This window comes from Podarcis gaigeae (genome assembly GCF_964106915.1).
Source record: "Podarcis gaigeae genome assembly, chromosome: 2".
Lineage (NCBI taxonomy): Eukaryota > Metazoa > Chordata > Lepidosauria > Squamata > Lacertidae > Podarcis > Podarcis gaigeae.
Window position 1 is genome coordinate 89,962,124 of NC_139679.1, and position 13,238 is coordinate 89,975,361.

General features: G+C 40.9%; 1 protein-coding gene across 1 annotated transcript in view; it reads left to right on the forward strand.

Moving 5' to 3' along the window:
• The window catches only part of PLXND1 (plexin D1), a 160,941-nt gene that overhangs the window by 129,948 nt on the left and 17,755 nt on the right, over nt 1–13,238 (forward strand). Inside the window, exons 26-29 of the mRNA XM_083722214.1 lie at nt 6,888–7,034; nt 9,482–9,638; nt 10,769–10,872; nt 12,003–12,066. Coding sequence (XP_083578340.1) covers nt 6,888–7,034; nt 9,482–9,638; nt 10,769–10,872; nt 12,003–12,066 — 472 coding nt within the window. The remainder of the gene's footprint in view (nt 1–6,887; nt 7,035–9,481; nt 9,639–10,768; nt 10,873–12,002; nt 12,067–13,238) is intronic.

Genomic DNA, 13,238 nt, shown 5'->3' on the forward strand with positions numbered 1-13,238 from the left:
TCTCCCATGCCAAGGGAAGAACGAAGAGGGAATGACCAGGTTGCGTGCACCATTACATTACTCATTCAAAGTAAAACTTTGTTAAGCCTGCAACCCTGGTTTATCATGACATACAAATGCAGCTAATTGTACACAGAGTAACTCGCGTAGCTTAATCCTTAGGGAACAACTTCATACAATTTATTTTGCTTCAGGGTCCTCTCCCCCCCCCCCCCTCCAATTCACACATGTCTCATTCTTGTGCACAAATTCACGTTGTGGTCAAGGTCTGAGAGTTCAGACATTTGGGGGAAAGAAAAACAAAGAGTTTCAAAAACACAAGTCTGAAAAGAATTCCGCAGAAACACATTGCTTCAATTCAGACAGGAATTATTTTAAAGAAACTTTCATGGTTATAGAAGGTGATAGTTTGGTGTGGTGTCTGAAGTGATAAATCATGGTTTGAAATCAGCCAGCAAAGCTTTGTCTGAAATTATGTTTAAAAGTATATTTGCAAGGCATGCTTTTGCTGAATTAATCTGAAACCATAGTTGAGACTATTACTCTTATAGAAAATGAAAGACACAAAAGGAAAAGGAAGGAGAGCAAGCAAGTATCTCTAAATAGTGGCTGATTTGGAATTGTAAGAAATGGTTCAGGTTTTAAACCATAGTTTGGCATGATGTTTGAAGTATACCAGTAAAAATATGATGTGACTTCCAGAAAGTTATTGTATGTTTCAGGAGAAGGAGAAGGTGCCTCAATAAAAATCTAGATTTGCCGTAACAAACTTAGGATTTTATTAACTTATAAGTGAGAAACCCCAGAAGTCTTTTGCCTTTTGTCATACAATGAGAGCCAAACAAGCTGTGATGTTTATTGCATGATTGCAATTAACGTGTCTGGTTTTTAAATTTTTAATAGCAGCTGCAGGGGATCAGAATTGGGACCAAGAAGGTGGGTGGACACTTTTCCATATGCTGCAGTCCTAATAACACCCTCCCCAACTGCTATTGGAAGCTGTCAATGTAAGCATCTCTCCTGGGGTTGAATTACAGCTTCAGGTGGGAGCACTTTCAGTGGGACTCCAACATGGGGGTGGGAGAGAGTTAACTGTGCTTCCCTGCATGCTGTGTACCCAATTCTCATCCCACCTGCTCCCACTGTACAGTCACTATTGATGGTTTAAAACTAGGTATGTTCATTGCAGTCGTATAGGTACCATATTTCTAGTTTGGCACTAAAAGAAGCACTTTGGAGGGTCTTAATAGCCAAAAATTGGAAATTAGAGGGTATACCGTCATTAGAGGATTGGAGATCGAAATTATTAGAATATGCGGAGATGGACAGGTTGACAGGAAAAATCAGATACATAAAGGATCAGAGGTTTGTCAAAGACTGGGAAAGTTTCACAAAATATCTGGAAAATCTAATTGATGATCAGATAACTCTGGTGGGTTTCAAAGATGCTCTGTAAGAGGTAAAGGGTAATGTCCAAAAGGAAATGTACAAATGGAAATGACTTATGGCATTACAAACAAAGAAACGCAGAAATAATGTTCATTAGTAGTATGGACGATTCGTGGTAAGACTGAAGGAAGTCATCTTCTTATAGAATATGTAGAGAATTGTTATGTTTGTTTGTATTTTGATTTTGTAAACCAATAAAAATTATGCACACAAAAAAAAAGAAGAAGAAGCACTTTGGAGTTCTCTGGAGTTAGCTTCAGAAACCATAGGGGGAAGAATAAACTGAGTCCTCTTTGGAGTCTAACTAAATGCTAATATACGAGCCCATCACAAATGACATTCTAGCACTTCTTTATCTTCTCTTGATAGGACAAGATAGCCGATTCTTTGCAAAGATTAAGGTTGCATAATGCAGATTAGTCAATGTCTTTTAAACACTCAGTTGTACTCATCATCAGGGTAGTTTTTTTCATCTTTTCAGTGTATAATGAGAGACAAGGTAGGAATAGTAACTTAGTGGTTATAAGTATGGAGCCTTGGAGGGTGTTGCCAGGGGTTCTTCTGGACAAATGAACACAGAGTGCAAGAATTTGTCGTTTCACCTTGAAAATGTTGTTATTATTTTTTATTTATAAAAAAATAAGCATATACCACTAGATCATAAACAATATCAATGAAGTTTACAACAGTAGATATGTGTAATAAAGAAAAAAACATCCACACATTTGAAGTTAGAGAGCATCAGCTATTATAGAAAAATGAATTCTTAATTGCCTCCATAAGCCAGGCAGAATGGGATAGTTTTCAGCAGCCATTTAAAGGTTGAAACAGAAGGTACCTGCTGAATCTCTGTTGGCAGATTATTCCACAGGACTGGGCCAATGACACTAAAAACTCTTATTTCATGCTGATGTCAGAAGAGCCTTGCTAACCCTAAGGTGCCCTGGACCTACGTCGTTCAGAGCTTTCAAAATTAATAACTGGAACCTTGCTCAGATAGGCAGCTAGTGCAGATATCTAGCAATGGTGCCACAAGTTGTCAGCTAGGTGTCCCCATCAGCAGTCAGGCCACTGTATTCTGCACCAGATGGAGCTTCCAAACCAGGCCCAAGGGCAGCCCTACACAAAGTGGATTGCAGTAATCCAGCTTCAAGATTATCAATGCATGGACATCCCTGTCCAGGAATGGCCATACCTGGTAAACCAGGCAAAGCTGGTAAAAGTCACCTCTAGCCACAGAGAAGAAACAGGGGGCAAGGATTCAGCTATGGTTCTGTGGCCCAATAACTAGCCAAAGAACTAGAATGTGAAGCCAAGATAGTGGGCTTGAGACACTGGAGTTTGCTATTATGTTCCCATTGCTAGCCTCCATAAAGCAATGTTTTTAATGACTTTGAATTGGGGTAGTTGGAATAGTTTTATTTGTGCCCTCAGGCATTTTAACTGTCTATAATATGTTCCCAAGAGACATCTCTAACATTGTTTCAGTCTCATTAGAAGAGTAGCTTGTAAATTTAACCCAAGAGTTCATTCTTCCCTTCCCAGTTGTTGTTTAAACCCAGCATATAGAAACAGAACTTCATACAACCTATATGGAACAGTTCAAAGGATGCCAGCTTTGAGTTTCATTAATACAAAGTGATTTTACCGCCCAGGGTTACTTGTAAGAGCCCATAACATTGCAGTTACAAATCACCAAACATTTCATTAAAAAGAAAATATAATAGAGAAGAAAATGTGCTCTGTAAATGAAATATACACGGAGTCGAGTGTGAATTTCATATTCTTTATTCAGCTCATAGTAGCAATGAATGAAATATTCCCCAAAACGTCTAGCTATATATACATTATTTACACAATGGGCCCCATGTGATTGGCTAATTCCAGGCTGCTCCTGTAGGCCAATCAGTTTACTGATTCACTTCATCCAGGAGCCTGACTGGCTGCTCCTGCAGGCCAATCAGGTCGCTGATTCACTTCCACCTGGAGCTGGATTGGGTGGCTCCTGTAGACCAATCAGACTGCTGCATTCTGGATCCTATTCTAGGATTCAGCTCAGTACATAACGGTAAATGTATTCAAAACATCCCTTTTCCCCACGAATAAGCACATTTACATCCCTCCCCCCAAAAAGCCTAGTCCGAAGATGGTTTCGACTCCTTCCCAAACCAGTTTCCCAGCAATAAATTTGAAATAAATTCCAAGTTATCCACTTCATCTGTAGTCCCTCGCTGTCCACTTCCTTTCCAATCTTTGAAATATACCGACTTTCTGTTTCTGCAGATTTTCACAACAACCCACGATTTCTGGGATTCATAAACACAAAGAACTAGCATGTCAGAGGCTGGGACTTAAAAGAGTTTATTTCTTGTGTAATAATTCTTGTTGTAAAGTCTACAGCATGAATAGTGTAGCTGGAACTGAAATGCCTGCTTAACTGCTTCTTGCTGCGGCACTCTCAGACGTAGCGGGGGAGAAATGCTCACATGCTCTGCTTAATCATATGTGATACATGTTATGCCAAGGCAGTAAATATCAGCTCTGTCACTGTGGCCTTCTCGCAAAACACTTTTACTGGCTTTGGAAGCAGGTTTATGATTCAGGTGCAATTTGTCTCTGGCTGAGACTCTTGACGCATTTTGTGGTGGAGACTCAGCTACATGCCTTACAAGGCGGTGGGGGTAGGGGGGGAAATCTGATTTTAATACACAACCATGTTATGTTCCTCTCTAGCATTTCACAGTAAGGTCAGCCTTTTCAGCAACTCCCTTACAAGGTACACACTCTTCCTTCTCAGAGACGAAAGCATGGCTGCAATCTTTAATGCATTAGCTAGGGAGTTAGCATCCTTGAACACAGTAGGATTGAGCCTCCAAGTAAACATGCATAGGATTGTGCTATAAAAATCCGAAGCAGAGGGCAATCTGGAGCACTCTCAGTGTTGTCTGCTTTCATTAAAGCTTGATTGCAAGAACATATGTGAATACAAAAAAAATAATCTGATTTTATTCTGTAACAATGGCCATCGTCATTCTTGGGTCCAAGACCCTTGATATCTTTCTTCTCCCTCCCTACTTTGAATAAGTGTCACTATTTCCCCACTTGTAACTCAATGAGCCCTAAACCACAGTCTGTTCTCCAGTTTTTGTGAGACTTGACTCAACAAAGCACCTTAATTAAGCATGTGTATAGCATTAAGCACATCCTAAAGTACATCTCCATTCAGAATCAATGCTTTGATAGCTCTGTGGCTTGGAGCTATAGTTTCTCCTCTTCATGCAACTGCTGTGTGACTCATGCAGAAAAATTGAGGGTGTAAAATTCAAACATTGCTAGCTGTTGACCACAACAGGCCCAGTTAGATGTGGGTATCTGGCAGAGTGTTGACAAAACCTTCAAATAAGAAGCTAGTATGATTATTGTTTTATGTTTTAGCATAAGAATGCTGCTTGTTGCAAATTAAATCCTGGCACTTACACAACAGATGGCATGTACCCATCTTCAGCCGTATAGTAGCATCCCAAGTGTAGCAAAGCCAAAGCTGGCATTAAACTAGCTGCTGTAGTGATGAGAAAGCATTAATAGTGTTAGCATCAATCAAGCAGAGGAATCGGAATGAACAGACGCTGGCCACTTGGATTCCTGAAACATTTTTGCAGTAATTGTACTTCTCTTGCCCTTAGCAATTAAGAAGTTCGGAAGAAGTGTGCGTGTGCATGAATGCATGAGGGGAAGAGTGAAATTGAATTACAAAAATGGTAAATTAATATAAACGTTTTAGTTGGAAGAAAAAATTGTGAATATTAAAAAGGCTGACATATAAAGGATTTCTGAATTAAAATACATTGAGGTTAGCTTACAGTTATTTGACAGTGAAGCTGGATGGATTCAATCTGGAAAATTCCCTTTGAAATCTCTGAAGAACTGTACTGAAAACGTGAATAAAATTACTGTTATCCAATTTCAGTCGTATCAGTATTGAAGTACTGCTAAGTAAAATAAGCATGGCGTTAATGTCTGGATAGGATCCAGATTGTACAATTGATAATATTACCTATCCTCCCAATATAGAGACATATAAATGTCATGTTCTGGTTTCAGAAGAGACTAAGCAAGGATCCCATCTATTTGTGGGGCTTTACAATAGGATAATTTCATTTTGACTCTTTAAAATTCCTCCTGTAATTTCATTGTATTATTGCTTCCAACTCTGCTTCCTGCTCTAGTTTCTATGATAATATTGCTTGATTGTATAGAATGATGAGCATCTCTTTTTGGTTGCTTGAAAGCTGCATTTGCTCTCCAGGATCTTAAGGGCTCCTGCAGACGACCCATTTATTCAGCATTCATCCTGATTGCTTGCGCAAAGTTTACATGGTGGTTAGACTTTGCCTTGAGTTTATTGAGCATTCATTCTGATTTGTTTATAGGGTGGCTAGATGACAATGAGCATTCATCCAAATTTGCTTGCGGGTGTTGATACATCTTCCGGTTAATCATTCTTTTACCTCAAAGTTTTCTATGTGCTTCCCCATCGCTTTCCATATGCAAAAAGTTGGGGGAGGGGGGTTTAAGTGAGATTTGTTGTACTAGGACAACAGAGGACTTTAATCCACTTTAACTGCACAAATGTAATGTTTCAGTTTGCACTTGAATTCCCTCCCACAAAATAATGACTAGCCTGGAGGGCCCCCTGCAATAACTTTGCTTGTAATATTGACCTCTGTAAATATAGCAGCAGGGAAATGGCTCTGTAAATCAGGGGTCAGCAAACTACTTTCCACGGGCCGGATCCAGTCCAATTGCCGTCAGGATCTGGCCCACGGACAGTCCATGGATTGGCAATTCTGTTCATCATTTTCTCCCATTAATATTTTTTCCGGCGTCGCCATCCCCCCCCCCAATGCCATTCCCCCCTCCCTCCTCCTGACTTCTCCTCGCCCTTCTCCCAGCCCTGCGTAGTGGAGGAAGGGGGCTGGTTGAGCACCATTTTGGGCAGCGCCCCTCCGGAGCCAGCCAGCCCTTTTGAGCCGCTCATCCCTCCGCCGCCATCACCAGCCTCTGCCACTCGCAAGTGCAGGCACAGGAGCCGCAGGTGGGAGAGGCACTGCACTCTGCCAACCACAGCTTCTGTGCCTGCCCTTGCAAGTGGCAGAGACTGGCGGAGGAGGAGGAGAAGGGACGAGTGGATGGAAAGGGCTGCTTTGGGGCCACTCGTGTGTCCCCCCCGGGGGAAGGGAGGGGCTGGGACTGGGGGAGAGAGGGGGAGCGAGATAAGTCCTCCGCAATGTGTGCGATCCAGGTCTGGGGGCGGTGAACCAGCCCCCTCCCAAAAAAGTTTGCTGACCCCTGCTGTAAATCATTGGGGGGCATGTTGTGAGAAATTACGCTCATTGGTTCTTGGTCACCAAACCATTTCCTCTTATTTCCCTTATTAGGAAACTGTTGGGGAGCCCTTCTTCCTCCTGCTCTGTGCAATCAAGCAACAGATCAACAAAGGCTCCATAGATGCCATCACTGGAAAAGCCAGGTATACTCTCAATGAAGAATGGCTATTGAGAGAGAATATTGAAGCAAAGCCAAGGGTAAGAGATTCCTGCTCTTCAGCTAAAAGGATTTGTTTGTGTCATGGCTATATTTGAAAGTTGAGTCATCCATATCAATTTTAGGAACTGAAGCTCTTTTAATGGGGTGAGGCAGTGTGCCCTATTTCTAGACGTATTGGACACTTGGGGAATGAGAACTGGAGGAGAGGGGCAGTACTAAAGAAAGAAAGTGTATTTTGAGTCAGTGGATGAGACCAACAAGTATATCCTGTAAATAGACCAAAATCAATGGATACAGTAAGTCACAAGAACTTTGAGGTTGACAAGTCAAGAGATCCATAGGAAGGCTTGTGCCCTAAGTACACAATTCCTTAGGAATTGTGCATATCAGATAGCTTTGTTTTCAGATTCACTGTCAAAATTGTTTCATTCTCCATGTAAAGTTACCATCCTTGTGCTAGCATATATTAGACTTGGAAAAGTACATATGGAAGTATATCTTATTTTAAAACATCTGGGTACTAAGATCTTCAAGGCAGAGAATATATTGAGGCCATTGAAAATTCCATCTAATTGGCTGGTGTTCAGGATATACTGGGGGGGTGGGATTAACAAGCCATTATCAAAAAGGAGGGTCACATCTTTTCAGCTTCTGGCAAAGCACTGACTTCGCTGCCAGCAAAGGTTGCTGGTTGTAAAGCGGAGTCCACTGTGTGAAGGCTTTTACGCAGGGTGTTATAGAAGTCGTGCTGAAAAGTGATGCTGTAAAATGCCTCTTGTGGGACTAACTCATACAAAGAATGTAGAGTCTCGGGGAATATGTTAACTACAACCCTGACAGTAAATGCAGTAGACAGACCTTTGCAAAGTCCAAACCAAGCTCTGCTTTTGATTACAATAGCATAAATCTGAAGGAGCTCTCCCAGAATCAGTGGGGTTCATTCAAGAGCTGTGCTGGTGTAAAAATGAGAACAGGTTTTTGGTTGGGTGTCCTTTGTTGCCTTGCTGTAGGTTCACATTACCAACTGATTTATAATTTATGATGCAGAGCTAAGGAGGTTAGCAGCAGGGCTTTTGGCATTAACTTTCTCTTTACAGAGATAACTCCATAAGAACAAATTGGGAAAGTGTTGTTGGCTCTTTGTTTACAAGTAAGTGAAACTTAAGTGAATGCACAATTCCCAGGTGATAGTAAATAAAAGTCCCTGCAAGGATAACATCAGTGTTAACCAGACTGTGGGTAAACCTGGTTATCTTTAAAAAGAAAAGACATTAAACTTTTAAGTTCCATTGCTTACCATTCACAAAGCAAACTCTATCCTAGAAATAGGCATAATTCAAACTCTGTAATAGTGCAATAAGCGAAAGTGGCATCCTGTAAGCAAGGGAATGGTTCAGATACACCTTGCTATCCTGTCTGTTGCAAACACATTATAAAAGGTTGCTATCAAATTCAGATGGGGGATAAATTCACTTCAGCTTCCATTTAAAGGCAAACTTTCCTAATTCTTTCAAAACAAAACGCAATGCACACTCTTCAAAAGCCGCACTTCTCCAAATTTTGCAGTGCAGTTCTTTAGCCAAAGAATATGTTCAAGAATGCTTATACCAGGGTAAGTCAGCATAAAAATGCACATGCATACTAAATGCCAATACACAATCAGGGGAAATTCCTTTGCAAAAATGCATACAAAAAATGTGTATGTTAAGAAAAATCCACACTAAAATGCTTATGAATTTTCATGAACATTTTTTTTAAATTGCAAATGTGGAGAACTGAATTTAAGATTGGAAAAATGAGGCATTAATAGATCTATCAAACATGGATGGCTCATTCTATGCTGTCAAAATGCTTTTGTGAAAGTACATGAATACTCTACCATAGAATGACAGCTCCTCACCACATGATGAAGAACTCATAATTCCTTCTACAAATCTTGAATTTGGGAGCTTGTATGCTGAGTTGTCTAGTCCTTATATTATGACAAAATGCTGTCAAATAGCCCCATGCTGCACTTTGAAGTCCTGAAAGGCAGGGCTTCAAAATGCAGCATTACCTCGTGTCACTGTTCATCATTGTACAGTAGGTTAACCAGCTGCCACTCTACTATACCTATTGATTCACTGGCACTCAGTCTCCTCCTGTGACAAAGTGAGTGCATGGGGAAAAATTGCAACAGTCACTTTTCCTACTCCCAGCTTAAGATAGTTTCTGCTTTTCAGGGTTTGGGTTCATAGACAGGACAATTCTGGGGAAGCTTAGACTGTACTCTCTCATGGTCTCATAGTTCTTTGAATAATATGTTCAATTTCAATCTATGAGACTGTAAATCAGCACTTTTCGCTAGCTTTAATATTCATCTCTTTTTAGTACAGTGCTTATGGTGTGCCAAGATTTTTTCCCTCCACTTATAGCTCACAGGCTTTTTACGTCTTTTAACTTGTGCAAATCACCTCATACTGTAAGCAACCATCTTTCTCCACAGAATCTTAATGTGTCTTTCCAAGGCTGTGGGATGGATTCACTGAGTGTTCGGGTCATGGATACAGACACTCTCAGCCAGGTTAAAGAGAAGATACTTGAAGCCTTTTGCAAGAATATTCCATATTCCCAGTGGCCTAGAGTAGAAGATGTTGATCTTGGTAAACCATTTTTTTCCCTGTTCAGAAATATCTGTCATTATCTTTAGCATGCAAATTCTCATCATGTGCAAGCATAATATTAAACATGGGACACCTATATTCCGTATATTAACTGTTGTTGAACTGTGGTGCCTTAGGAACATTGTGAGTTGATTTAAAAAAAAATAATAACCTGCTACTAAGATCAAGTCCCAAGTTGAATACTTGCCTAGTAAACATCTTTTGGGAGCCCACCCTGTTCATCAGGAATGAACATTGATACAGAATGAACGTTACTTCTGTGTTTGTTTTGTTTTGTCTATATTGCAACATTTATATACCACTTGATTGTAATAAAACCTCAAAACAGTTGCATATTTTGCATATGAGCAGAACCTGAAAAATTCAGGACCCTTTCTAATTGATCACTTGCTTTCCCCTGGGTCTGTCTTAACATCTCTCAAACACAACATAACAATGCATTTTGAATATGGTGAAGCTCACAGGAATCGTGGCGGTTTCCCTTCCGGGTCACAAAAAAATCAGGATACAATTGTAATTGAATTACCCACTGGGGAGAAAGTGCCACAGTTGAAACCAGAACAAAATGAGTGGGAACAGAAGGTAAAATCCGCTCCCCATGAAAAGGTGTTAGCTTTGTTTACATTATCTTTCTAAAGCTGTGATCCATAATTCCAAATCTGCTGAACTTACTTCCATACAAATGTATTCAAAAGGAGCTATTAGTTAAGTGAATTTTCTCACTTTTTTAAAAAAAGCCCAGATTATTGGAGATCAGGTGTGTGCTTCTACTTTACATCCAGATTCCTTTATTTTCTTTACACACTGTGTGTTGTACTTGAACAGGTTTTTTATTCACAGCGTGAGAGATACATGACATCAGAATGAAATGCAGTGGTCACATTCTTACCTGTTTGGCATATCCTTGTAAGATTTCCCACAATAGGTACTTAAAAGGTCTGTGTATTTGAGTTTCATGGCACAAGTGCCCCCAAAGAGCCGCAGAGCTCGACACCGAAACACCTGTGTCCCTTGTCAAACGTGACACAAAAAGGAAACACTCTGTGTTCTTGCCAGCACATGCTGTGTTCAGAGAGGGTTTCCACTTGTCCCATTTTCTTTATATTTAGAATGGTTTGCCACAAGCACTGACAGCTACATCCTCCGGGACCTCGATGACACTTCAGTGATGGAGGATGGCAGGAAGAAACTGAACACGCTAGCACATTATAAGGTAAGAAGTGTGAATGCTCCGTGAACTTCCCTTCCTTTGGGTCTGCCTTTCCTCGGGGAGATGCCACAATTTGCTTTCTAAGCAGAATTAGCAAAGGCAAGCAGGAAGGTTGCCATAACTCCATAAGAGCTTCCGGGGAACAGACATCTGCCCTGGCGAGAAACTCGTTAATATTGCAACACATCGAGACTAATTAAACACTCTTCATGCGAAACAAGTTAGTGCTGGGGGGGAAGCTTCTTTTTCCCAATGGCTGCTATCCATCCTAATTAAAATCATACCATTCCTCTTTGTTGCTGAGAGTGGTGTCAGAGTTCCCATTGGTCTCTTATGGGAGCATGGTTCCCCCCCCCCCCTTTCCTTTCTTCTTTTGAGGAAATAATTTCATTTGAAGTTAAAGTCGAAGAATTTAAGTGTGTATTCAAAGGACTACTACGGATGTGCTTGGGGAAGCAACATAACACCAGCAGCGTGGTATTGTGGAGCTAGGCCCTTGTCGTCTCATTATGACGCACACACGACCCAAATCATATGGATGGCTATATATGTGAACCAGTCCTGGGTCTATGATTGTTCCACCACAGTGTTTGGAGTAATTTCCATCAAGGAACCCACATGCAGAATGTTGCCATAACAAAACAAAAAAACTTGTGTGTCTTCTGCTGCAAGGATCTGTAAACCGGTTATTATACATCTATCATCTCTTGTTAATGGGTCTTTCGTGAAAAATCCTCACGTTTTTTATCGTTCTGATGTAATATTTTCCACAAGCAATTCCTCTGAAGACTCAAAACGGTGCATGCAGTGCAATCTCATACATGTTTAATCGGAAGTCGGTCCCACTGTGTCCATTGGGACTTGCTCCCTTCATAAGTGTGTTCAGGATTGCGGGCTTCAGGATCCATCTTGATCAGGATTCCTGTTGCATTTCATTCATTTCTCCCTGCAGTAATCTTCAGATTTCCTATCAGTATGCAGACTTGCAGGCTTTTGTGTGCTCACTCACATCACGATAAATTTGTTGCAGTGTTATCAGGAAAGAGGGGAAATCTTGAAATGCGTGGTCCATCTGTCCACCTATTTTCTATTGGTCTATCTATTTATTTATTTTGTATTCCCCTCACTCACAGATCCCTGAAGGTGCCTCGCTAGCTATGAGTTTAACTGATAAGAAAGATACTACTTTAAGTAGAGGTAAGCTGCTACTTCTTTTCTAATGGATTATGCCTTTTGAGGGGAAGGGGTTCCTTCACAAGTTGCAGACTGAAGCCAGGATTAGAGTGCCTTTCATATTGCTACTTAGAGACCAAACTGCATGCAACTCTCTGTCACTTGTCCCCCCCGCCCCCGCTCAAATTGTTGGGATGTTTTGTGTTTTCTTTTACAAAATGGACCCATATGCTACCATGTTTCACATGTAGTTTGATTCCTCAGTTGTATTTAGTATGTTTTATCAAACTAGAGCTACCATCTTTTGAAAATAATAATTTCACCAGATATAAAAGCATTATAAAACATCAAACATTTAAAACTTCCCTCTACAGGGCTGCCTTCAGATGTCTTCTAAAAGTTGTATTGTTATTTATCTCCTTGACATCTGATGGGAGGGTGCTCCACATGCGAAGGTTTTTGCTATAAGGTTTACCAAGCAAAGCATTCTTGATACTAATTGTTCATTAGAAACATGTTTTGTTTTTTAAAATTATAATGGTGACAGGTGTGGGCCACCCACTCCAATTTTCACAGGGACTGCAGTACACTAGGATGATAAGTCTAGCCCCTCCCTCCCCAGCCACAATCCTGGCAGAATTACCCACACTACTGATGTGGGTAGACTGGTGATTGGGGGCGGCCGCCGAGACCACATAACACCGGTCTTGAAAGACCTACATTGGCTCCCAGTACGTTTCCGAGCACAATTCAAAGTGCTGGTGTTGATCTTTAAAGCCCTAAACAGCCTCGGCCCAGTATACCTGAAGGAGCATCTCCACCCCCATCGTTCTGCCCGGACGCTGAGGTCCAGCGCCAAGGGCCTTCTGGCGGTTCCCTCATTGCGAGAAGCAAAGCTACAGGGTACCAGCCAGAGGGCCTTCTCGGTAGTGGCACCTGCCCTGTGGAACGCCCTCCCATCAGATGTCAAAGTGATAAATAACTACCTGACATTCAGAAGACATCTTAAGGCAGCCCTGTTCAGGGAAGTTTTTAATCTGTGATATTTTAGTGTATTTTTGGTTTCTATGGAAGCCACCCAGAGTAGCTGGGGAAACCTAGCCAGATGGGCGGGGTACAAATAAATTATTATTATTATTATTATTATTATTATTATTATTATTATTATTATTATCATTATTATTATTAGCCATAGG